Below are 23,492 nucleotides of genomic sequence, written 5' to 3'. Positions count from 1 at the left end.
CATCTCAAATGAGCTCTTAGTCACTACTAAGTGAATAATAGCTATTATTTAATTTTTATGTTTATCAACAAAAAATTTTAAATCCACATATTTTATAAGCCTACTACATATTAGCTTAAATATATTAAAAAATATATTAGATTAAGTAAAAAAAAATTAATAAATTTTTTTCAATTTTTTATTTTTTTATTGTACTAGCCAAGACGCCAATACAGGCCAATACAACCGAAAGAAGCCGGTACAAACTGGTATTTTTTTGGGTACATTTCAGAGGAGTACCAATACCGGTTTAATGGCTAATACAATATATTTTCTAGGTATAGCCGGTATCAATATAGTATCAACTTCCTTGGTTGGTACACTTTATAGGTTGTCCCCCGTCAGGATTGAGTTTCCTTTCAAATGTTTCTCAATCTCTCTCGAAATAGTTTTCAAGTTTAGAGAAAGGTAAATCAAGAATAAAGAATAACAAAGTAACTCAAAAAACATTGAAATTTAAAATAAAAAAAAAAGTTCTTTAAAAATTTATTATAAAAATATTGTAGATGTAGCATTACTCTAAAGACTGGGACATTTGATTTTTGTTGACCTTATATATTTTGTCATATAAGCTTTTGAGACCTAACAATTTTACACATCATTATTCTAATATATATATATATATATTGATTAAGTTTAAATCATATTCTTTATTTAAACTAGCGTTTAACCCACGCAATGCGCGGGATCATTTTATAATTTAGGCTCACCTTTACATCACTCACACCATTAAACTCCTTTGATAGGATTGAGCTTTGTGTTGCATGTAAGACATGCAAAAATAATACCCCATTTGTTATTAACATTAACAATCTTGGCTTTGCATGTCACCAATTAATTTTATCTATATAAAATTGTATATAGCACCTTTACATCACTCACACCATTATGCTATTCCTTTTTATTTATTTAACAGATTAACAGCTTTCCTAATATTTGAACAACTTGGGACTTCAAAAAAGGAAAAAAGTAAGAGACCAAGCACAATAGATTAATAGGTTTCTTGATATTTAGTTTTCCAAAAGTTGGCGATCTCCCGCAATGGTTTGTATTTTAATTTTCTCAACTCCGAATATTTGCCTTGTTCATACCCTTTAGTTGTTATTTGTATAATATAAACCCAAAATGTCAACAATTAAGCTCAGTACTTAATTAGGACTCAGATTCATTACTTGAAATTAGAAGCTTTTTAATGTAGCACCTATAAAAATGCATACTCATAGCATTCTCAATTTTCATCAATCTTGTATTCCCAAAATAAGGCTACACTAAACAGTGCGGCAATCTAATAGAGGCAAATGAATTACAATCTACATTTATAACTGAGTTCAAAATTAGAATCACATATATTACAAAACTTAAATTCATGTTGATATAAGAGTCTTAGGATGCTCATATTACAAAACCATAGCCTAAATACAGAAAATTAAATCTCTCATAATCTGAAATAAAACAGAAAATTAAGTAAATAAGAAAAGGGTATGAAGAATAGAGCTTGGTGCATAATTCTTAAGCATTTTTTATGCATCCAAGTCTTCTATTTCAGCAACTATTTTTCTATTATGTAAGAAAGTTATCCATCTAGTCCTTTAGGAGGTCCTTTTGGCATAATTTCCTTTGTGACTTTTGGAATGTCAAAGTTGATGTAGAGCTTTGTTGCTCACGTGAATGACAGTCAATAGTTACCTACAAATTTTTTTAATCAGTTAGGCATTAACAATTGTCATGTTTTCATTTAAAGTATATGAGAATAATATCTAATAATATTTAAAAGAAACACCCAGACGATCAAATGGTTAAAACTTAGAGGTGAGAAAAACATAACTTTCATTTCACATAAATAATATAACTCTCATGCTCAACACATATTGCAAAGATCAAAACCACATCTATAACACAAAACACAAAGTAGCAAGGCAAAAATTAATTAAGTTTAAATATAACTTAAGAAACCAAAATGCTCTAAAACAGAAAATGTAGTGAGCTCAAGTATAAGCGAAATCTGGTTTTCAATATTATACTTTACCCAAGGATTTCTATGGGTAATAGTGATCTGTGCAATTATTCTCTTTGGACTCTATGATATATCTACTCCCTTTAATTTAATTTAATTTGGCATGATGTTTCTATGGATAATAGTGATCTATGCAACATCTAGCTGAGCTGGTTTTTGGTTTGCACAGCATGTGAAACCAAAAAATAACATCTCTTAACCATTAGAACAGAGATTGCAAACTATTTTTCATGTTGCATCAAATGCTGTAGCCTTACTTTCTACTTTTAAAGTCCTACAACAGAAGGTAAGATCCAATTCATGTCTAGTGGAATTTCAAGTGCATTGTATCATGCGCGTGATGTGTGCTGTAACTTTTACTTCTGCTTTGGTATCAGTTTATGGATTTTTGGTTTTCTTTCTTGGCTGTGGTGAGCACTTTTGTATACCTAACTATTCTTAGTGAAACTGCAAAGAGGGCAATCCATATAATTGCAGCCATTATTTCCAATTGCTCAAAAATAAATAAATAAATAAAACATAGCAATTTTAAATTGCAGCAGAGAAAGATGAAAGAAATACTGCAAACGAAGCCTAAGAAAACATTGAAAATATGGGTTGAACTGTAAAAAGTAATGCAATAGTTCAGTGAAAATTTAAATCTGAAAAATGAAGGTTTGGACCACGACCAATCAAAACTTGATTCTGCATTTGTTAGTGGTTCATGTACAGCCCAGAATTCAGATAGCTACAAAATCTATCAATAATTAAAATTATTTTAGTAATAGGAGGGGTTAAAAAAAGGTTGGTTCCAAAAAAAAAAAAAAAATTAGTGGAGTACAGAGCAAAAAATGATGATATAAATAGCAAAAAGTGTTTTGCTAGCAAACAAAGAAAAGCACATCAAGTGTCAAATTCACTTTTTAGAAACTGGAAAAAAACGAATGAAATGTTATTGTCCTAAAAACACTAATGAAATGGTAAAAATAACAAATAAAATAGTAAATATATTGAAGTTGGTGATAGCCGGTGGCTAGAACACGTGAGCCACACATGTGGTCGGAGTTGGAGCAATCCAGCAAATTATAACGTGAAAAAAGAAACCTTCGACTTAGAGATTCATAAGTAAAAAACTGTAAAAGGGACAAAGAAGTAAGGACAAAGAAGAAGAAGAAATACTGAGTCTAGATGCCAAATACTAAGGACTCAGAGAGAGAGAGACCAAGAAATGGGTCTCCTTTCATGGTCAACTCCAACTCTCCAATGTAAGTTTGTTCAAAAAAAATTTGTATACATCCTAGTTTTTTTGAATGCCCATTTAATTTTAATTTTATTTTATTTTTTATTTTTTGTGTGGGATATACAAAGTTTATCACTATACAGGATGATAATCTTATCTTTAAAAAAACATTATAGGGAGAGTTTGGGGGCCAAAATTGTTTATGTTTTTTTGAAAAGTTTTGCAGAACACTATCAGTAGAGACTGCAAAGTAGAAACGGGTAGCGAGAGAAAAAACTCTATTGGATACCACTAACAATGTAAAAAGTCTATTCTAGAATGATCAAAACATGCAACCCACATGATTTTTTAAAAAACTGTGATGAGAATTTGTAAAGAATAAAACATGTTAGCCACGCAAGTTCTTCAACACCACATTATCTTAAAAGCGAAGTTTAAATTTGAGTCAATTGATGTTTTATAAAAACAAATGCCCTAAACAAAATTAAATCTAACACAAATACCCAAAATAAAATAAATCTCTTAAAGCAACTATTTGATTCTAACCAAAAGACTTTAGTTCAAACGGATTCCAAACCAAATTGTAGACTTTAAAGCCGAATTTGTTTTTTTTATTTAAAAGCTTTACCTGCCAATGGGTGTGAATACCCTGTTTCCTCTTTCTCGCTGTCCATCTCTTCGTCTTTGTGCGTGACTTACAATTACCAACTTTCTCTTAATGTTGATTCTAAATGTTTTGGTTTCTTTATATGTAAACAGTAAGAGGTTGTCAGTCATAAGGTTTAAGCAAAAAAAATCAAACCAAAATAATCAAAATACCATAATCTCAGCCAAATACGTACAGTAAAAACAATCCCAAGCCTAAATAATATTTAACGCCAATTTCTTTCTCAAAAAGTAAAAAATGTTTTGTAAAGTCGAAACTTACTGATAGCAAGTCAGCAAGAGACCGGATGATTGCAGAAGGCCAGAATAGCGGTAATGGCAGTCCTCAAATGTTCCTCTCTCTGCCTTGTGATCTCTATCAATCGCTGTTTTTGGCTTCTAAATACCTACCAAAACATTCAAAAACCTAAAATCAAAATTAAAAGTAGAATTGGAAAAATTAAGAACCAATTGGAATCCAAAAATCTACCAAAACTGAAAACCCAAAGAGTGAGAGAGAAAAACCTGAATGGCCAGTGCTCCAAAGAGAGAAAAAAAGAGAAAAGAAGTTACCTGTGAAAGAGGAGATTGGTGGTGAATCAACAGCAAAACCGGTTTTCCAAATCAAAACCCCAGGAAAAAAAAAAAAAAAACTTTGAACGCAGATATTAGAAAACAGGGAAAGGCTTAGTGATTTCTGTAATCCAAAATAGGGAAAAAAATATCGAAAAATTGAGAAAACAAACATTTTCATAGAGAACCCAAAAACCCAAAACAAAAAGGAATCAAAGCCAAGATCAAATCTAAACGTATCCAACAAAAAAAAAACTCAATAAAAAGTAATATTTCATACCCAAGTCTTAAAAAATGAAGAAAAACGTACCGGAGCCGGTTCTGATACCCGCAGATCTCTAATTGCGCCTTCATTGCGAAGGTGAACTCGCGCTGGTGACCCGTTCGAATCCGACATAGCAACACGAATTCCTTCGAATCTGTACCGTTCGCCATACACACACACAAAGATCGATTCAAATCTGATTTTTCAAAAAATTTTAAAATTTTGAGGAATTCAATAATATAGAGAGCAAGAAACAAATACGTGAATCTTGAATCGGAAAAAGATTGAATTAAAGAACAAACCTGTAGCCTGGATTGAAGGGATTGAATATTCTTGAAGAAAAAGATTAGGGTTCGTGAGAAGAGAGAGAGAGAGTTTGGGGATATTGGAAGAGACTGTACGACTCTTCTTCATCTTGAATGGTGTCTGATGTTTTAGGTTTCAGTTTTTGATCTCTCGATCTCTCTCCTTCTCCGTTCTCCATTCTCTGTCTTTCATCGCTTCTCAATTTCCATTTACGTGTATGCTTTAATTTTAACCGGTTATTTTGTTGTTATTTATAACAACAGGCTTTTAAACGGTGTGTAGCAATACCAAACAACCTAATTTATCGCCTTTTTATTTAAACGTGTCACTACCTCCTTAAATGTAAGAACTAATTTTCTTTCTCTTAATTGCAACGCCTTTTTATTTTATTTTATTTTAACGGGTTTTTTTTCTAACCGGTTTTTTAATTGCAAGCGTGGCAGAGTTTTGAAGTACCAAACGTTGCAACGTACGGGTTTTTAAAGGGAAAATTGAATACGTGTCAACATTTTAAGGGGTCATTTTGCCTTACATGTCAGCACCTTATTAAAAGCTTCTGCTATTATATATAGTATTAGATTAGATCTGCAGTAAATTGTTGCTGCAATTAAAATAAAAGACTATTAATAACTATAACAATTATTTTTTAATAACTACCATATTAAATTTCTTATTTAGACAAAAATAAAAGACTGTTAATAACTAACATAATTATCAAATTTCATATTTAGACAAAAAATAAAATTTCTTGTGCATTGTATATGTTACCGACTAGAGTTATAATGATTGTGTTTCTTCTTCTTTTAACTCTTTTTTTTTTTTTTGGGGAGTTTGAAATTAGAAATAGAGCTCACATACCTTTATTTCCTTGCCAACCACGAATTCCATTGTGAGATAAATCAAGAATTTTTAACTCCTTGAAAGGCAGCAACAAGGACTCGTTCAAGAACCAATTTTCACTACCAGCATAGACGTGAGTTTCATGGTTTATATTGGAGAGCCAAAGCTTGATCACGTAGCCAGTGGTGTCATCACATTTGACCTGCTCCCAATTACAACACTCACTCTTTAGGTTGTAAACCCATGGTGGAAGAAGGGCTTTTGTATAATTAGTATTGGATTTCAGATATGCCTTCAATTCTAGCAGACCCATCCTCTCTTCCTCAATGCAAGCTCTTAGCTCATGAATGTGAGCAACAAGTACTTAAACCCACAGTAAAGACCTCACTAAAGGCCACTCCATTGAGAAATATTGTGAAGCACCGACTTTCATTTCTAGCTTAGTCTTCTTATATAGAAAAGTTTAGAGAAAATTATATAACGCTCCTTGAGGTTTATTGAACTTACATTTTGATCCTTTTATTTCTAAAAATTAAAGTCAAAATTGTCACCTAAACGGTGTCAACTAAAATCATAGAAACACAATCTCGTGTTTACCCTCCTCTACGTCACATGAAGACAAAAACTGAAAAAATAAAATACTGAGTTCCACAAACCAAAAATAATAATAATAATAATAATAATTCTTGAATCTAATAAATAAAGCATTTATTAAAGCATAGTGTTTATTTTACCTACATTCTTGCTTGAATGAGTAATGCTAGAGACACAAAATTTTTTTTCAAAATTTTACTAATTATTAATATGGCGAGTGGTTATTGGTAAATAAAAAAAATGATATTTATGGTAGGCCTAAATGAAAACCAATAGGAAGTTACCCACAACAACAGTTTGTAAAAATGTTATAAAATAGTTTGTAATTGTAGTTTTACTCTACTAATATTTCTCATTTATTAAATGAATAAAGCTTTTCCGGTTTGGGTTTTTTCATTTTTTTTTAAATTGAAACAAAAACTTTTATAGCCGGAAAAGAGAGAAACAAAACAGCAAAACATCCCATGCAATAGAGAAGGAATCTTTCTTGTCAAGCAAGACCTAGGCAATCCTTCTGAATTGACTTTACAAAAATTAGGGGCGGCCGCCCAAGCCCAACATCAAAGCTACAACAAAACATTTCTTAAGTTCACATTGCTTTGATTCTAAATTAAACCTTGAATGTCGGAAACAAAGTTTGTCAACCTCCACTGAACACCAGCTTCTTTATTGATGACAGTATTCACACTGATCAAGTTAAGGGGTATTTTACCATATGCAATTGCTCTCAATTATTGTCGAGATTGAGAATTTTAATTTTTTTTTTTTAAATTTCAATCTCAATCTTTAAATAATAATAAAAAATTACAAATTATAAAATTACAAATTAAAGAAATAAAAATCGTGTGTGAGACAAATGAGCCTATGCAATATCCTAGGTATTGTATGGGATCCTAATCCGCATTGATATTGTTAGGTTCTAAAAATTTAGAACAATTGGCAAACCATGAACATAAACTTGTCTAGATATAGATTTTAGAGTTTGTGAAGCCATATTAGATAATGCTCAAAGTGTTGCAAGTCAAAATTCTAAGAACATACAAGCTGCAGATTCAAAAAGTCAAAATCAGACTGGTTCAATCAATCAGGCTCGATTGATCGGAAGGGTTTGATTGATCAGGCTCAATCGATCGGAAGTCGTAGATCAGCACAAAAAAGCAAACATAAAAAGGCCATAACTTGTCCGTTTGAAGCTCAAATTGCGATCTGTTTTTTGCAGTATTTAAAGGACATTATAAGCTAACCTAGATGGGGTTTTTAGAGGTTTTTAGAGAGAAAAGAGTGCATCATGTGCCTCCAATTGTAGATCTGGGATTTTTGTACCCAAGGCTCTCTCTAAAGTCTTCTACTGGCAATATTCCTTAAAGAATCTCATCCAGTGCTGTAGAAGTTGTTGCATACAAGATCCACTACTGATGGTGATCTAAAACCTTTGAGTGAGATCTCAAAGTCACAAACGTGTGTATTTGTGTGCAACAAATTCAAGATAGAAGAGTCCATGGATTTAGAGCGGCACGTGGTTGTGTGAGTAAGTTCTACAAGAGGTAGCTTTAGATTTTAGGGAGGAAATCTATTATAAACTTCCATTCTATCATAGTGGCTTTGTATGCCTTAAGGATAGATCAGGTTAAATCGTCCCTAGGTTTTTTACCTTGAAATGGTTGGTTTCATTGGTTTTCTTGCATAATCATATCGTTGTCTTATTTATTTTTCCGCACTACATGATATGATTTATTGCTCTTTAACCTAGATCTGAATAATAAACCTAAGTGTTAACTTGGTTAATTAATTAGGTTAAACAATCTGAGTGTTCAGGGGTCTAAACAAACAAACAGATATACCTCATAGAATCACTCTCAATTGGGTTATCTACTTATTTTCATTTAACTTAAATATTTGTATGTGTTTATATATAAATTTTCTTACTTATAAGATTCATTGTTATATCAATTAAGTGTTGTATAAATATATCATTAAATATTGCATCAAATTTCTAATTAGATTTGGTTTAGGTTTCTTAACGAGATGTGGATTTTTCTTGATATGAAAGGAAAAAAATTATCTTATTGAAGAGGAATATGGATATTCATTGTACAGGAAAAAATATAATCAAAACCGCCTTATAAACAAAATTTATTGCAAAGGATTTGGTGACTTTTGAAATCCTTCCACATGGGGAGAAGACTCTTAGAAGAACATAATGTGGGTTTCTTAAAGCAGTTTGATAAATTTGTTTGAGTTGAAAGATACATGTGGTATTAGTTAAGAGTTTGTTTTGTGAGCGTGTGAGTTTTTTTAGTGTATTGGGGTTTTTGGATTGTGAGTATATGTGTGTGAGGTTTGTAAGTGAGTTTGTGTTTGTGAGAGTAAGGTTTGTGAGTTGTGAGAGGTTTTGTTTATATTTGCAAGGTGTGTGAGTCAGTTTAATTAAGTGTTGTTGTAATCCATATCATTAATAGTAAATTTAGCTAGTGTTGCATTGCTTGTGGATGTAGGTATGGAGTTTATCAAACCACGTTAAATATATTGTTGTTTCATTTAATAGTTTATCTTTCTGTCCATGTGAATGCGCTTCTACTAGTCTCAAAACACAACATTGAATATTAGAATTTCTACTATTTCACAATATATATATCATGCTAGACAAGTAGTTATTTATATTTTTTTATAAGGTTAAAAATGGTTAATGAATTTTTTTTTAAAAGCTCAATTGTGACGACTAATTGAAGTGGTTACTATTTGCTTAATGATCAAATATGTGCCTATCTTTATATATATAATTTGATAGCAAGGAAGGGAGAATTTGAACCTTGAATGTCTTAAAAACACTAAAAAATATTAACCAGTTAAATTACAAACTCTCAACATTTCTATATTTTTTTTCTTTATGTTTTCTTTATATCAAGCAAAAACTATTATTTCATTCTATAGAAGCTAGATCGTAGATGCTAATAGTTATCTTTTATAAAAAAGTTTTACGTTCACAATATTTTCACAATACTTTCACAACAAATCATATATGGTAAGTTATTATTGATTCTAATTTAAACTTACCATTAAATTTACTTTTCTGCCTACCAACTAATAATAACCAATAATAACTTACCACTTAAGATTTGTCATGAAAGTATAATGAAAATGTTGTGGACAAGCATTTCTCTATCTTTTATAACTTTTGTGTATTATCTAAAGCTCTTTTTTAGTACTTTTTGGCCCTAATGATACTAACTCATGAGTAGGTGCTAAGGGTAATGGAACAAATAGTTAACACTTTTTTAGCAACAAATAGTTAAGATTTTTTTTTTTATATTTTAGTAATAGTTAAGACTTAGGAGAAGGAACTATGTGTATGGATATATCTCTCTCATGGGTTATGTGTAATTGGGTTCCGCCGGAATTCATTTGCATGTTCATTTAGGTTCTCTGCAATTTTATATTTTGTTTCTCACGAAAAAAAAAAAAAAAAAAGTTCTCTTCATTTTTTTTTTCTTTTTTGGTCTAGTAAGTTTCAAGTAAAGCACTCATCGAATTTTCCATTTAATTATCTCTGTTTTAATGGGTTCTGAAAAATCTCTGTTACGCTTCTTTTTTTTTCTTTTTTTTTTTTTTTTTATCCTTTTGATTTTTTTTTTTTTTCCATTAGCCTTTTGATTTTTTTTTTTTTTGACATAAATGATAAAAGTATATTAATAAAGAAGAAATGTACTCGTCCCATTACCCGGAAGTTGTACATAAAAGCCAGCACAATGGCATGCAACCCCAAGAAACAAAACTAAAAGAAAGAATAGAGAAAGTATCTCCTAAGACAGGCTCACAAGACCCATATCTCAATGACATGTGGGTTCCACGCGGGAAATTGAAAAAACTGTCAAAATATTAATTGTTCTTTCTCTTTTTTCATAAAACTTTCTTAAAATAGTTTACTAACAAATGTACTTACGGCATTTGTTAACATTTCCCTTTCTATGAAGTATAAATTTCTATCATTATGAATGAAACTAGCAGATTACACCAACATAATAAATGATTTTTTGAATGATTGATTGATGACACATCACTAATTTATTAACAGACTTTATAAATGCAAACACATGTCCCAAACGACCACATGGAGATGTAGCTTGATAGTAGAAGTCCTTGTCCCAACTAAGGCCAACCCTTCCATTAGGCCAATTAGGTCATTGCCTAAGGCCCCCAAGTGGAAAGGGGCTCCAAAAGTTTTGGTAAAGAAGGGTAGTAGAAAAGAAAAAAATATATATTAGTTTTAAATGAAACTCCAAAAAATCTGGATAAATTTGTTATTAGTAATAAACAAAATACAACACAAAATTTAGATGAAAATATCACAAATGAGCAAGAAATCCACCAAAAATAGTTAGAAGATAATGAAACAATACAATTGCAAGATAACAAAGATGTTCAATTTTGCAATACAACAAATCTTGATAAAGAACTTCAAAAGAATTTAGAATAAAATGAAAATAATGATGAAAATGTCACAAATTAACAAGTTCACCATAATGATGTTCAACTAGAAGAAAATGAAAATAATAATGACATGTCGAATTACATTCCTACAAATATTTATGATCAAGGTAATTGGAAAAATATTGACACAAAATTAGGAGATTTATTAGTAGAAAGAGGTTCATTTGGAGTGGATTAACTGAATAGCTATATTATTGATTGAAAATGAGATGTTAGAAGAAATTGAATACAAAATTTTAATTAGTCAATTTGCATTTCAAAAGGCAAAAAAAAATAGATTTTAAATGAAATAATTATAATATAGAAAACATTAAATTAATTAATACAAAATGTCTAAGGCCGGAATGGTCCCAACTTCCAGAGATGAGTGGTTAGAATGATAGCCCCATAAAAGCCCATATAGTATTTGTGGTATTATCCATTACCGTCACGTGACGTAGGGTTGATAAGCCTATACCGGAGACCCTCCTTTTTACATTCAGCAAATAAATAAATAAATAACAGACACGTCCCAGACTAATATTCCTGCCAATTTCATGTGGCCTGATCCATCAACGTATATAGCACTAAATAAATAAATATTACACATAAACGTGATGGAAACAAGAAGGATGAAAAGATCATATACATTCACACACACCAACCAACCATTAATTTGACAAAGAACTAAATAGAAAGAACAAGGAAAGTTCGTATGTATGGAGTCCGGAAACGCAATTGACGGAGAAAGGAGAGAGATGAAAAAGAGGTGAAACTTTGCTAGAATGATTGTAGTTGAAATGGCTGGTATTTAAATTGAAAGAGAAAGTACGTGTAAGCACGTTTTGTACCACAATTTCTGCCACAATATATGGGCAATTGTGAGTTGTGGAAAAAATGTATTGAGCCCATTTGAAATTGTCAGTTCACCGATTAAAATTGCATATATCATCCAAATGTGGTAACAATTGTGGCAAATGATGTCATCCTAAAAGAACTGAATCTAAAATGTAGTAGGGGCATAGTCGTTCCCAGCTTAGTGACCAATATGAAAACTGCCAACCTGTATTGATCAATATGGTATAAAATTACCAATTTCAATGATGATTGCCATATACTTAAAATATTAAAAAATAAAGGGTAAATTACAAATTACAACCCTAAAATTTGGAAGTATTTGAATTTTATATCCTAACGTTTTAAAATTTAGAATTTACTCCATCCTGACTTCAAGTCCTGACTCCATCTGTGTTCATAAGGATAAAAGCCAGTTTGAAAATGCCGAGCATCTATATTCGATAGCACGCCCCGTGTGGTCTGCTTATATGACCAATTGGCCATTGTGATTGTAGTGATTATAGAGAAACAGATTCCAAGTGGCCTGTTTCTGGGTGCCAACATTCTCATGACCACGCCTCGATTTGTCAAATTTCTACGGCATTGTCTTTTATTGCAGGACCAAAGAGCAATGGTCAAAAAGATTGTTTAAAACATTGCCTTACATTTAGTCAACTTGTTAAAAGATAATATGTTTGGTACGTTGATTTTGTAGTATTATTTTGATGTGGTAAACATGCTATTCAAGACTTCAAGTGACTCCACTTTTTCAAAAAAATAGAATATGTGACTTTGAGTAGGGGCAGGGGCGTAGTCAGGAATTTTTGCTTGGAGTGGCCAAGGTAAAACTATTGTTTTGATTTGCAATTCAACAAAAAACTCAAAATACAGTATATTTATAATACAAGATTATTGATAGAATTTTTTTGTTAGTGTAATTCTATAGCACTCAAATATCAAAATACTAACAAGTTAATCAACCAATTGAGCGTCTTAAGTAATTTTTTCTTGAGTTTTTCCTATTCTTTTGAAAAACCATAATTCCATAACATTCATAGAAATCAAATATAAGTATACAACAAAACTGCAGAAGAAGAAGAAAAGAAGAAGTTGGTATTTCTCAATATTTGCTTAGCCTTAAATAAGAAAACTCTTTGTTAAGGAAGAGTGAGAAACTAATGAAAATGTGATTATGTGAGAGCATTCCATGGAAGAGTTAATGAAGAGTAACTGAAGAGAGAGCACCAAGTGATGAGGAGAGTCTTTTCAATGGTTTTTAAGTGGAAATGGATATTGTAATAGCTTTGAGAAAGTGCAAAACTTAAGTACAATATCCTAAGTGTAATACATTAGGTTCTTCAATTAAATTCAAGCACATGTTTAACATGACCAATAAAATACAACTAATGTTATTATTTTTAAAGACAATTAAATTCAATACATATGATTTTAATTAGGTAATTTGATGTACTACACCTCAGTTTTATCCCTTTACAAAAATTGAATAACTAAAAACTAAAAAAATATAGACGTGGCTATCATGATTTAGAGAAGAATGGAAAAGACAAAAGGAGTTAATTTTTATGATTGCACAGTTGGTATTTGGGGTGGGAAGAATTTTATGAGTGACGTGTTGGATAGGGGCCAATCTTTTAATCTTGTGGGGGCCAACTCTTAACTCAAAATGATTCTAGCCTAGTTTTACCAGACAAAATGGGCTTTTGCCCTTTTCGGGCAAATTAAACAGCTTTATACCCCCTTTTCCAAATTAATTAGGGAAATGTCCCTCTTTTAAAACTTGATTTATGATAAATCAAGTTAGAAAAAAAAAATTCCTGAAACCCTATAGTGGCGTTTTAAGGAGCCTATAGTGACGTTTTTTAACTCAACTTCAATGAAATCTAGTTATAGGCAATTTTTTTACCTATAACTCGATTTCATTGAGGTCAAGTTACAAAATGCTACTATAGGGCCTTAAACATCACTATAGGCTATTTAAAAATGCCACTATAGGACCTAACTCGATTTATAACAAATCGAGTTTTAAAAGAATAACATTTCCCTAATTAGTTTGAGAAAGAGGGTATAAAGCTATTTAATTTGCTTGAAAAGGGTAAAAGCCCATTTTGTCCTAGTTTTACCTATAATTAGAGAGGTTTTAAAAATATTTGGAGGGGCCATGGCCCCCCCAGTGCATAAGGTGGCTCCGCCCCTGAGTAGGGGCAATTTTATAGCGAAGTCTTAATATTAAAATCCTAAAGTTTAGGAACTTGAAATGAACAATGAAAAGTTTTGAGCTGTCTCTACATATTTTGTGAAAAAAATCTATTACAATTTAGTGTTTACAACTCAAATTGCGATTTCCCCATTTCTCTCCCATTCTTTTTACTTGTCAATATTTAGTATTTGACTAAATATCTTACATATTGACTCTCTGACTTTGATTAAAGTTCATTTCCTCTAAATTTATTTTTATTTAGTAAAATTTTCTAACTTTCAAATTTATTCAATTCATGCCTCCTGTTAGTCTCCATTAGAATTGCGTCGTTAGTAACCTCCAAAATAACATAGTTTGCATTTTTTTTTTAAATATATGAAAATTAATACTAAAAAATATTTTTTGAAATAAAATAAAATAAAATAAAATTTTAATTTAAATATCTTTCATTTGAAAAATACACGAAAATAAAAATCAAAGATATGCTCCTCCTGTTACACAAAAAAAATTTAAATGCTTGTATTTGCTCTTTTTCCTTTTAGTTGACACTCCAACCAATTTTTTTGATGCATGGCAACAAGCCAACAACCATGATCTGCTTGCCTCCTTCCAAACAACTTATTTCTTTGTTTTGTTCGGCACTTGGGCTGCACAATATTCTTGAATTCAAGCAATCAGTTGCTTGATTTCTTTTGTATTGATTGGCGCCGCAATAATTTTTGGCCATCTCTCACATTCAAAGCATGTGTGTCACTTTTAAGAAGAATTAAAGCTACTTCCTTTTTTCTCATTGCAAGAGACAAATTCCTTATTCCTTTGACCTTGATGAGAGGTGATGTTACGTGAAACATTTCATAATTTTTTTTTTTTTTGGGTAGAATATCAACTTATGGCGTCTACTTTTGACGATTGCGCTTTTTATAATCAAACCAAGACATCAATTTGTTTTTGTTGTAGGCGTGAATTGAACCCCTAGTATTTTATTCAACTATAAAAAATTTTACCAATTGAGCTAACTGAAACTCACAACATTTTGTAAATATATTGGCATGTAAGAAGTATATTTGCAAACAAGCATTGCACAAAATAATAAATTTTAAAATAGTGTGCCTTCCTTGTAGTGGACTAAAGTAAACCATTAATAGTGGCATATTTGTTAACACATCAATTAATTTTTAATACACCTAAATGCTCATTGATTTTTTTCTCAAAAAAAAAAATTATGCTCATTGATTTTACTCCAATTTCATTTATTCCCTTAGAAAGGTTTTAAAAATCAGATCAAACAAAGAATATAAGAAACAAAAATGACAAATTACAACTTACTCACTTGTAGTTTGACCAAAATTTAAGTTGCTTACCTATGATTTAAAACTTGGCACTTTGCCCACCTAAAGTTCACTCCGTTGGGCTTTTGTAGCTCACCTTTGTACTTTCAGCGTTAAAAATACAAAAAAAAAAACATAAAAATCAAGATTTAAAAGTATATTTCTTAAAATGGTGAAGTTTTGGCTTAAGAACATTTTTCATCTTCATAAGAACATTCTCAAACCTATCAATCCAAACAAAACTCTCAAGGGATAATCATCAATGAATGTTTGAATTTTGCATGTCATGACTTATGGATTTTCTCCAAATCACTTATTCGTAATTCACAACAAGATAAACATAGAAATCCTCTTGAAATTACGGAAAATGCTAAAGGAGTACAATATACAAAGTGGAGTCTTACATGGAGTATATCACACCAGCAACTTAAAAAGTAAGTACATTTCTGACTTCTATATTCAAAATTTAAAAATTCATTATTTCATAAAAATTCGAAGTAATACTAAAATTATGATGAAATTAAAAATCATTACATCTACCGCTTCTTTCTCATCTTCATCAACTCTTGGTAATACCCAAAATGAACTCCATTCAAGCACAATAGTAGAGTTGGAGATGAACCAGTTGGATTAAATGGCCCAAAGCCTTAATCTCCCCATGGCCTCTCTCCCAGAATATAATAATTTGGTTTTTTGTAGTCCAAAATAAGTTTATCATATCAAAATATGCCTAAAAATTACTTTGTAAGAGGCTAACATTTGTGATTTGCACAACATCCATAAGTCAAGACATGCAAAATTCAAACATTCATCGATGAATATCCCCTTGAGAGTTTATTCGGATTGATAGGCTTAAGAAAGTTCTTGAGCCAAAACTTCACCATTTAAAAAAATATACTTTTAGATCTTGATTTTTATGTTTTTGTTATGTTTTTTGTGTTTTTAATTGTAAAAGTACAGAGATGGGTAATGAAAGTCTAATGAAGTGAACTTCAGGTAAGCAAAGTGCCAACTTTTAAACCACACATAAGTAATTTAAATTTTAGACAAACTACAAGTAGATAAGTTGTAATTTGCCCAAACAAGAAAATGGTTTTTCAAATTTTTTTTTTTTTTTTTGGTTGATTGGATTTAATCAATGGTCAAATTTGTGACGTAATAAGCAATTAAATTTATACTTATTTAATAACATAAATTAATTATTTATATTTTAAATTAATAATAATTAACAATATCAATTGAAATTTTTCAAAAAATAAAGTAATTTTCTAGTGAATTATCTCCCCTTTTTACATGAAGAAAATAGAAGTAACAAACATAATTAGTCAATCTAATTATAAATTTTTGAATCCATAATTCTAATAACTTCAACCCACCACTACGCCGAATACAACCATTATGATGGCGAGTTCAAAAAAAAAATCTCAAAAACTGAGTCAAGGTACAAAATTTCCACTTGAAAAGATTGACAAATCAATTTTCTTTTTTTTTTTTTTTTTGGTTGTTGATCGGATTTAATCAATGGTCAAATTCATGACGCAATAAGCAATTAAATTTAGACTTATTTAATAACATAAATAAATTATTTATATTTTAAATTAATAATAATTAACAATATCATTTAAAATTTTTCAAAAAAATAAAATAATTTTCTAGTGAATCATCTCCCCTTTTTACATTGAGAAAATAGAAGTAACATAACATAATTAGTCAATCTAGGGTTCGTTTGGTACACTGAATGTGGATTACAACAAAAATTATAATCTTTATTACTGGAAATAAAATATGTTGTAATGGAATAACTAAACCTATCCATTAGTTTGGTTGTGAGTTGTAACATTAGAATAAAACTTATGATCTATTTTAGAAAATATCTCATTCATACAATTATATTTCCTAAAAACTAATATATTTTAAATTTTACAGAGATGAGTTATTTTTTGATGATTTTTTATTTCCATAATTGTTAGGCGGATATGGAAAGTTTATTTATTTGGAAATATATTAATGTTAAAGATTATTACATCTACTAAGGAATAGCTATTACAACCCTTTTAGAGAGGAATATGTATTCCTCATTTTAGAGAATAGCTATTCATAAGGAATTACTATTCCCTTTAATAAAAATATAACCAAACTATTGAATAGCTAAACCATAAGAATAGCTATTACATTACAATGCCTATTACAGTTTACTAAACATGCCCCTAGTAATAAATTTTTAAATCCATAATTCTTATAACTTGAACCCACTGCCATGCCGAATACGACCATTATGATGGCGAGTTCAAAAAAAATCTCAAAAACTAAGTCAAGGTACAAAATTTCCACTTAAAAAGATTGACAAATCAATATAAGAAAGGCAAGTTATAGAACGTCCCACTGATACATTTTACATAAGATTAAGATTGAAAATGAAGAGATAAGAAGCTAAAACTAACCCTCTCTTGGAGGCCAAAATGGGCTTTTGCCCTTTTTTTAAAAAAAAAATAGCTAGCAAAATGCTCCATGTCTAAAACTAATTAGAAAGATGCCCCTGTTTTGAAACTCGATTTTCTAATAATCAAGTTTCAAATGTATAACTCGATTTTTGGAACATCGAGTTATAGCGAACGTGGACTTAGAAAAAAAAAATAAAAAATTTCTAGAACTCGAGTTCCACTTGAATTTTTTCAAGTAACTCGAGTTCCATGAACTCGAGTACTTCACATGGAACTCTAGTTCATGGAACTTGAGTTCCAAAAATAAAAAATAATAATAAAATTTTAATTTTCAGCTCACTATAACTCGATTGTCCAAAAATCGAATTTTAAAATAGATGCATTTTCTTAAATAGTTTCAGATATGGGCATTTTGCTGAAAAGTTTTGGCAAAATGGGCAAATACCCATTTTCTCCGAAGATGGTACGAAATTAATTCCACTCAAATTAATTTACAAATATGAAACAAAATTAAAACCAATCTCACACTTCACAGGAAATAAAAAGAAATAAAATCAAAGTGGACAAGGCCAAAATAACCCAAAATTAAAGTAAATAAGGAAAAAAAAAAAAAAACATAAAACGAGTAATTCCTTCAAATCCAATGACCAACACCTCCCAATGCAGTGACTGTAAGCATGAATTGGATTGGATGTAAGAAATCTAAAACAGTGGAAGGAAAAAAATAGTAATACCTACAGCCATGTTGTTCAAATGATTTGTAGAGAAAATCTCACTGCAAAAGAATGAGTTGTGAAGGAAACTTTTCTAGCTTACGGCCTATACCTTAAAAACTCTTTGATTGAGAACACAAATTTTTAAAAATTAGACTAGGGTCCCTTTCAATTTAATGTAAATTGTGTGTTCTCTTTAATACTCCTGTCATTAAAAAATTTAATTAAGAGTTACTTATCCTGCCTGAGAAGGTACCTACAAATGTACGCCCAGATTCTATAAAATGGAACACCCAGCGTGCGTCCTTCCCATTCATGGAAGACCTCTACCTTATTTTATTTGTTGCTGTATTTTTTGAGGCATCTTGGTTAAGGATGCCAGCTCGAAGGTTGTAGCCGCTTTCGGAATGGCTTTCCTTTGCAACAAGAATGGCGCGGCAATCAAGCAGTTCCTTAAGCCGGTCCCTCACCCACTCAGGATTTTAAAGTGTTTATTCACTAATGACATTTGAAGTGATGTTAACAAATATACTCCTAAAAGAAGTTCTTTATCTATCACTCTAAAATAAAATCTAAGTATATTGTAATTAATCAATTAGAGTAAATTGCACGAGGGCCACAATAAGTCTCCTAACATTCTCTCACTTGGCCCACATGGCATTTAAATAACTTGATGAGTGATGATCATTGTAACATACTTAGGATATTACCTATATCATCTTGTTGTAAAATTCTCTCACTTTAATAAACAATCCAATACATAAAGCATGGCAGTAAAACTCTTAATTATAACCAGGATTGTCTTCCATGTATTACAATGTATGGTACTATGCGAGTACTTTATAAGCCGTCAATTCTTTATAAATAGACTACCTATTAGCCATTCAAGTCCCCCTTCATATGTCCACCACGAATAAAACTCCCTTTATATTTATACTTTATGTGCACAAAAAAACTTTTTGCCTAATTCTCTATAAATAACCAAATAAAGGCCTAAATGTAAAGAGAAATATTATGTTCACAACATTTTTACAACAAATCTTAAGTGAGAGGTTGTTACAAGTAGTTATTGGTGAACAACAAAGTAATTTCAGTGGTACGTTCAAGTTAGAACTAATAACAAGTTAATAACTAACCACCTATGATTTGTTGTAAAAGTATTGTGAAACAAAACAAATAAAAAGAGATTAAGCATCAAATAAGCTAACCAGTCCCACATATTCCGCGTGATCTTTATATGGTTAAGCCAACAAACCTTTAGTTATGACCTTATGGGATCAGTGATCAATAGCTCATGGACACCTTTTGTTTCTTAATATTCTCTCTAACACTAGTGTACTTTATGTCAATATGCTTACTTTGGCTTGCACTTTTATTATTCTTAGAGAAGAAAAATGCAATCAAATAAATTGTGACAGAATTTTTAAAGGTCTTGATGTAGAATTGAAAATCTTGAGATTTGTGATAAAAAGATTTTAATCATAAATAATGCATGTGTTGTAGCTTAGTATTCAATAGCCTCCACGGTAGATGAAGCAACAATTGTATATAGTAATTCTCTAAGATATATCACCTCCAAAAAATAAAAAGGAAATTATATGTGTAGTAGACTTTCTTGTCTACACATCCGGTAAAATTGAAATTTGGGTAACCAATCACCTCCAACTGATTAATATGCATGTAAGTCAACCTGTAATCATTGGTTCCTTGTAAGTATCTCAACCTTTTTCGCAACCTTCCAATGATCCAAACCAGGGTTGCTTTGATATCAACCTAATGAGATACTGAATGTTGAAGTAGACTTTCTTGTGTGCACACTTTCACTACTTTTCGGCAAAGCAAAATGAAAATACAATTGTTTATCTTCTTCCTCAGTACCTCTCTGCTTGACTTTTATATCCATGAATTGAAAGAGCTGGCCAGCCATCCATGCGAAGCTGCCGGGTAATCTGATCACATCCTTTCTTGGTATCCATGAAGATCAATATTCGGCTGCCATCCATGATATCCTCCAGCAAATTAACCAATCTGGAAAATCAAACCTATCAGTAAAATGACCACATCAAATCTCATATGATAAATCTTGAAGAAATTAAAAGATACAAGAACAAAATAGAAATGGGGCCTTACTTGTTATATTTCTGGTTTTCAGAAACAATGTCAACGTGCTGGCATATAGCATGGTTAGCTTCCAAATCTTGAGATCCTATTATCACCTATGCAAAGTCCAAGATAAGAGCCAATCACATAACATAATCGCACATTACAAACAGATACGCATACCACAAAAGCAGGAACTTTCAAAAAAGGCAAACGCCCTTTTTGGAAAAAAATAAAGGCATATGCCCTTTTTGAAAAAAAAGGTCATATGCCCTCCAGAACTCTAGCAATTACAAACCAAGCCATTAAACCTGGGAGATTACCCCCAGTTTCAAGAAAAAGGAAAGTGGGGGGAGGAGTAGGGGAAAATTCCCAAAAAAACAAGCTGCCTCAAAACGAGTAAAATGACATATGAGTTATGACTGGCAACTACACACATCAAAAGTATAAAACTAAAACGAAACACAGAAAAGAATATATCCTAACAGAAGAAATCCCGCAACTGCAGTAGGCAGTAGCAAAATTAAGTTAGAGCACCTTACTTTGTACGGGTTGTAAAGAAACTGTCTAGCAAGTTGTTCAACCTCTTTAGGCCAGGTAGCACTCCAGTACGAAGTTTGACGATCTGGGCGAATCTGCATTGAGCAAAACATTAGGAGGGAAGTAAAGGGCCCATCGCATTGCCATCAATGATACTTAACAGTGGATTAGCTGGCATCTTCAAAATACCACATTTGTACTACTTGCAACTGGGCATAAACATTACAAAGTGATCATTAAAGCAATCAGTATCCCAGGACCAGGGTCAATCCTAGAATGAAGCATTTATTAAATCTAAACAATTATAAAATTCAAAACAACCAAGTGTCCCATAGTTGTTTGTTAAAAACAAGTCCAATCACTAGTTGGACTCAAGTCAAAGCACAAATTTTAACAAAAAACCCAATTTAAACTCACATGTCTATAAATCGTACACAATCAATATGATTCATACAATACATATATATGTATCATCAGATTCATAAGCATGGTCGATACACACCTAACAAGTATGTGCATTTATATAATTAAATGTTGGTAACTTTAGTCTTTAAAGCCAATAGCTTTTCAAGTAAACAAGAGTATATGGCTAATATTATGAATAGGCAACAAAATTAAGCAAAATACTGGAGGGTAAGCAATGTTTAGAGATTTCCCCTTATTAGTGAAAATTTGAAAATTCAACCAATGATTTACACTCTCTTAGGTAGGTTTCAGTATTAAAAATATTGGATTTTGAATATGTTTGATGGCTGTTAGGTGTTAAAATAGTGGGTTGAACAAGAAATAAGATAAACACTACACAACCACATNTGATGACACAGAGCTCTCTGCTTCATTGTTTTCAATTACCATAGGATACAATTGCTGGCCATTACCTTTATCAAATGGCCCAGCCAAGCCCACAATAGTTTCTATTATTATGTTTATGTTCGTGGGCTGGACTGGGATTAATTTACTATCCTCTTTCAAACCAGCTCTTGCACTGTACCACTCACATCGACGAGATCTAATGGCCTTTTGAATCCTAGCTTAAAGTAAAATACTAAAATGATGTAATATTAATAGCAGAGGTTATTTTTTTTGTTCAAGAGATTCAGAACCATTCATTATCCAAAATTCGAATATGCATATTTAATTAATGAATATTAATAATTAAAAATTAAATTAAAGAATTTTTAATTTAATTAGAAATTTTTTAATATTGGGTTGCTTTATCCCATGAGAGTCAAGAGTATTAATTCTAAACTAATTAATTTAATTTTACATGATTTAATTACTAAAAAAAAAAAGAGAAGAAAAAAGGAAAAAAAATTAGTTAATTTTTTTTTACTCTCTTTCAATAACTAATAATAATAATAATAATAATAATAATAATAATAATCTTTTTGAAGAAAATTTTTAAAATTTTGAGTTTTCACATATGTATTTTAAGAAAATTTATAATTAGTTTTAAATTTTGCTTTTTTTTTCCTTTAAATACCTCTTATAAAATTCAACCTAAATATTTTCTTTTTGTATAATAGTTACTAATTTATGCTATTAATATCTGTTCATCAAAACCATTTATTTTATTATCCTTTTTTTTTATTTCTTTAAAAATACTAAATATTCACTTTGATGTTTATTAATTTAAAATTTCTTATGCCACGTGAGTACACAAATTTTGTGAAAAGTAAAAATTTATTAATACAAATTCCCTACACTATTTTTTGTGTATTACTCTATGTTCTACTAATTACTGTTTGCTATGTTTTGATTTCACTTCCCTTATAAAATAGATGAAGTTTGAAATGAAAAGCGATCATACACATGAAAAGTAGTAATTGATAGAATATAAAGTATTATAGAGAATTTGCATTCAATATTTATCCATGTTGGTTTCTGTCCACTTTATAACCAAACAGAGAGCATCATTGTATAAATAAAACGTTTAAAATTATTTTTGAAAAAAAAAAAAAAACATAAATGAAGAATAAAACAATAACAATGACAAAATTTTAGTCAAAATTACACATGCACCTTTCTGAGACTGCCATTTTAGAGAAGAAACCTCTAGACGATGCTAAGAAGAAATTCAAGAGGCGTCTTCTTTATTCATCGATGAAAAAGCAGCTCGATGATGATTCTAGCTCTGAAGATGAAAGGACTGACGATGCTAACTTGCCATCACGAAATGTTGCAAGTTCTGTCCAAAGGCACTCTGCTACTGCTAGTGGCGGCCCAAAGGCAGAATGAGAAAGATTATTATTATTATTATTATTATTATTATTATTATTAGTTATTGAAAGAGAGTAAAAAAAAATTAACTAATTTTTTTTCCTTTTTTCTTCTCTTTTTTTTTTTAGTAATT

General features: G+C 30.7%; 1 protein-coding gene and 1 long non-coding RNA gene across 4 annotated transcripts; both read right to left on the bottom strand.

The window, feature by feature from the left end:
* Nucleotides 1-1,362: 1,362 nt before the first annotated feature.
* On the bottom strand, nucleotides 1,363-5,320 carry LOC112035987 (uncharacterized). Of its 3 annotated transcripts, none has more exons than XR_010624812.1 (6): nucleotides 5,058-5,320; nucleotides 4,801-4,951; nucleotides 4,443-4,490; nucleotides 4,201-4,324; nucleotides 3,901-4,015; nucleotides 1,363-1,725 (listed from the first exon to the last, which is right to left on the bottom strand). It is a non-coding gene; the product is annotated as an uncharacterized LOC112035987 (long non-coding RNA). The 3 variants fall into 3 exon arrangements; XR_002885582.2 differs by having other exon boundaries at nucleotides 4,801-4,909; nucleotides 5,058-5,315; XR_010624813.1 differs by lacking the exon at nucleotides 3,901-4,015 and having other exon boundaries at nucleotides 4,801-4,909; nucleotides 5,058-5,314.
* A 14,682-nt stretch (nucleotides 5,321-20,002) lies between these two features.
* Nucleotides 20,003-21,255, bottom strand: LOC112035065 (DEAD-box ATP-dependent RNA helicase 20-like). Its single transcript, XM_065763011.1, has 3 exons — nucleotides 21,142-21,255; nucleotides 20,630-20,715; nucleotides 20,003-20,527 (listed from the first exon to the last, which is right to left on the bottom strand). Exons 1-3 carry the CDS (start codon nucleotides 21,250-21,252, stop codon nucleotides 20,371-20,373), a joined length of 354 nt encoding a protein of 117 aa, XP_065619083.1. The 5' UTR covers nucleotides 21,253-21,255; the 3' UTR covers nucleotides 20,003-20,370.
* Nucleotides 21,256-23,492: the final 2,237 nt, after the last annotated feature.

This window comes from Quercus suber, unplaced genomic scaffold (assembly GCF_002906115.3).
Source record: "Quercus suber isolate HL8 unplaced genomic scaffold, Cork oak 2.0 scaffold_486, whole genome shotgun sequence".
Classification (NCBI taxonomy): domain Eukaryota; kingdom Viridiplantae; phylum Streptophyta; class Magnoliopsida; order Fagales; family Fagaceae; genus Quercus; species Quercus suber.
Note: the sequence above shows the minus strand (reverse complement) of the source record. Positions and strands in the feature narration are given on the sequence as shown.

Bases quoted from the DNA above. Each gene is read 5' to 3' on its own strand.
- LOC112035065 (XM_065763011.1), bottom strand. From the start codon at position 21,252: ATGTTTTGCTCAATGCAGATTCGCCCAGATCGTCAAACTTCGTACTGG. The intron at 20,716-21,141 runs GTAAGGTGCTCT...GACTTTGCATAG, and splicing joins TTCTTTACAACCCGTACAAA to GTGATAATAGGATCTCAAGA. The intron at 20,528-20,629 runs GTAAGGCCCCAT...TTGATTTTCCAG, and splicing joins GAAAACCAGAAATATAACAA to ATTGGTTAATTTGCTGGAGG.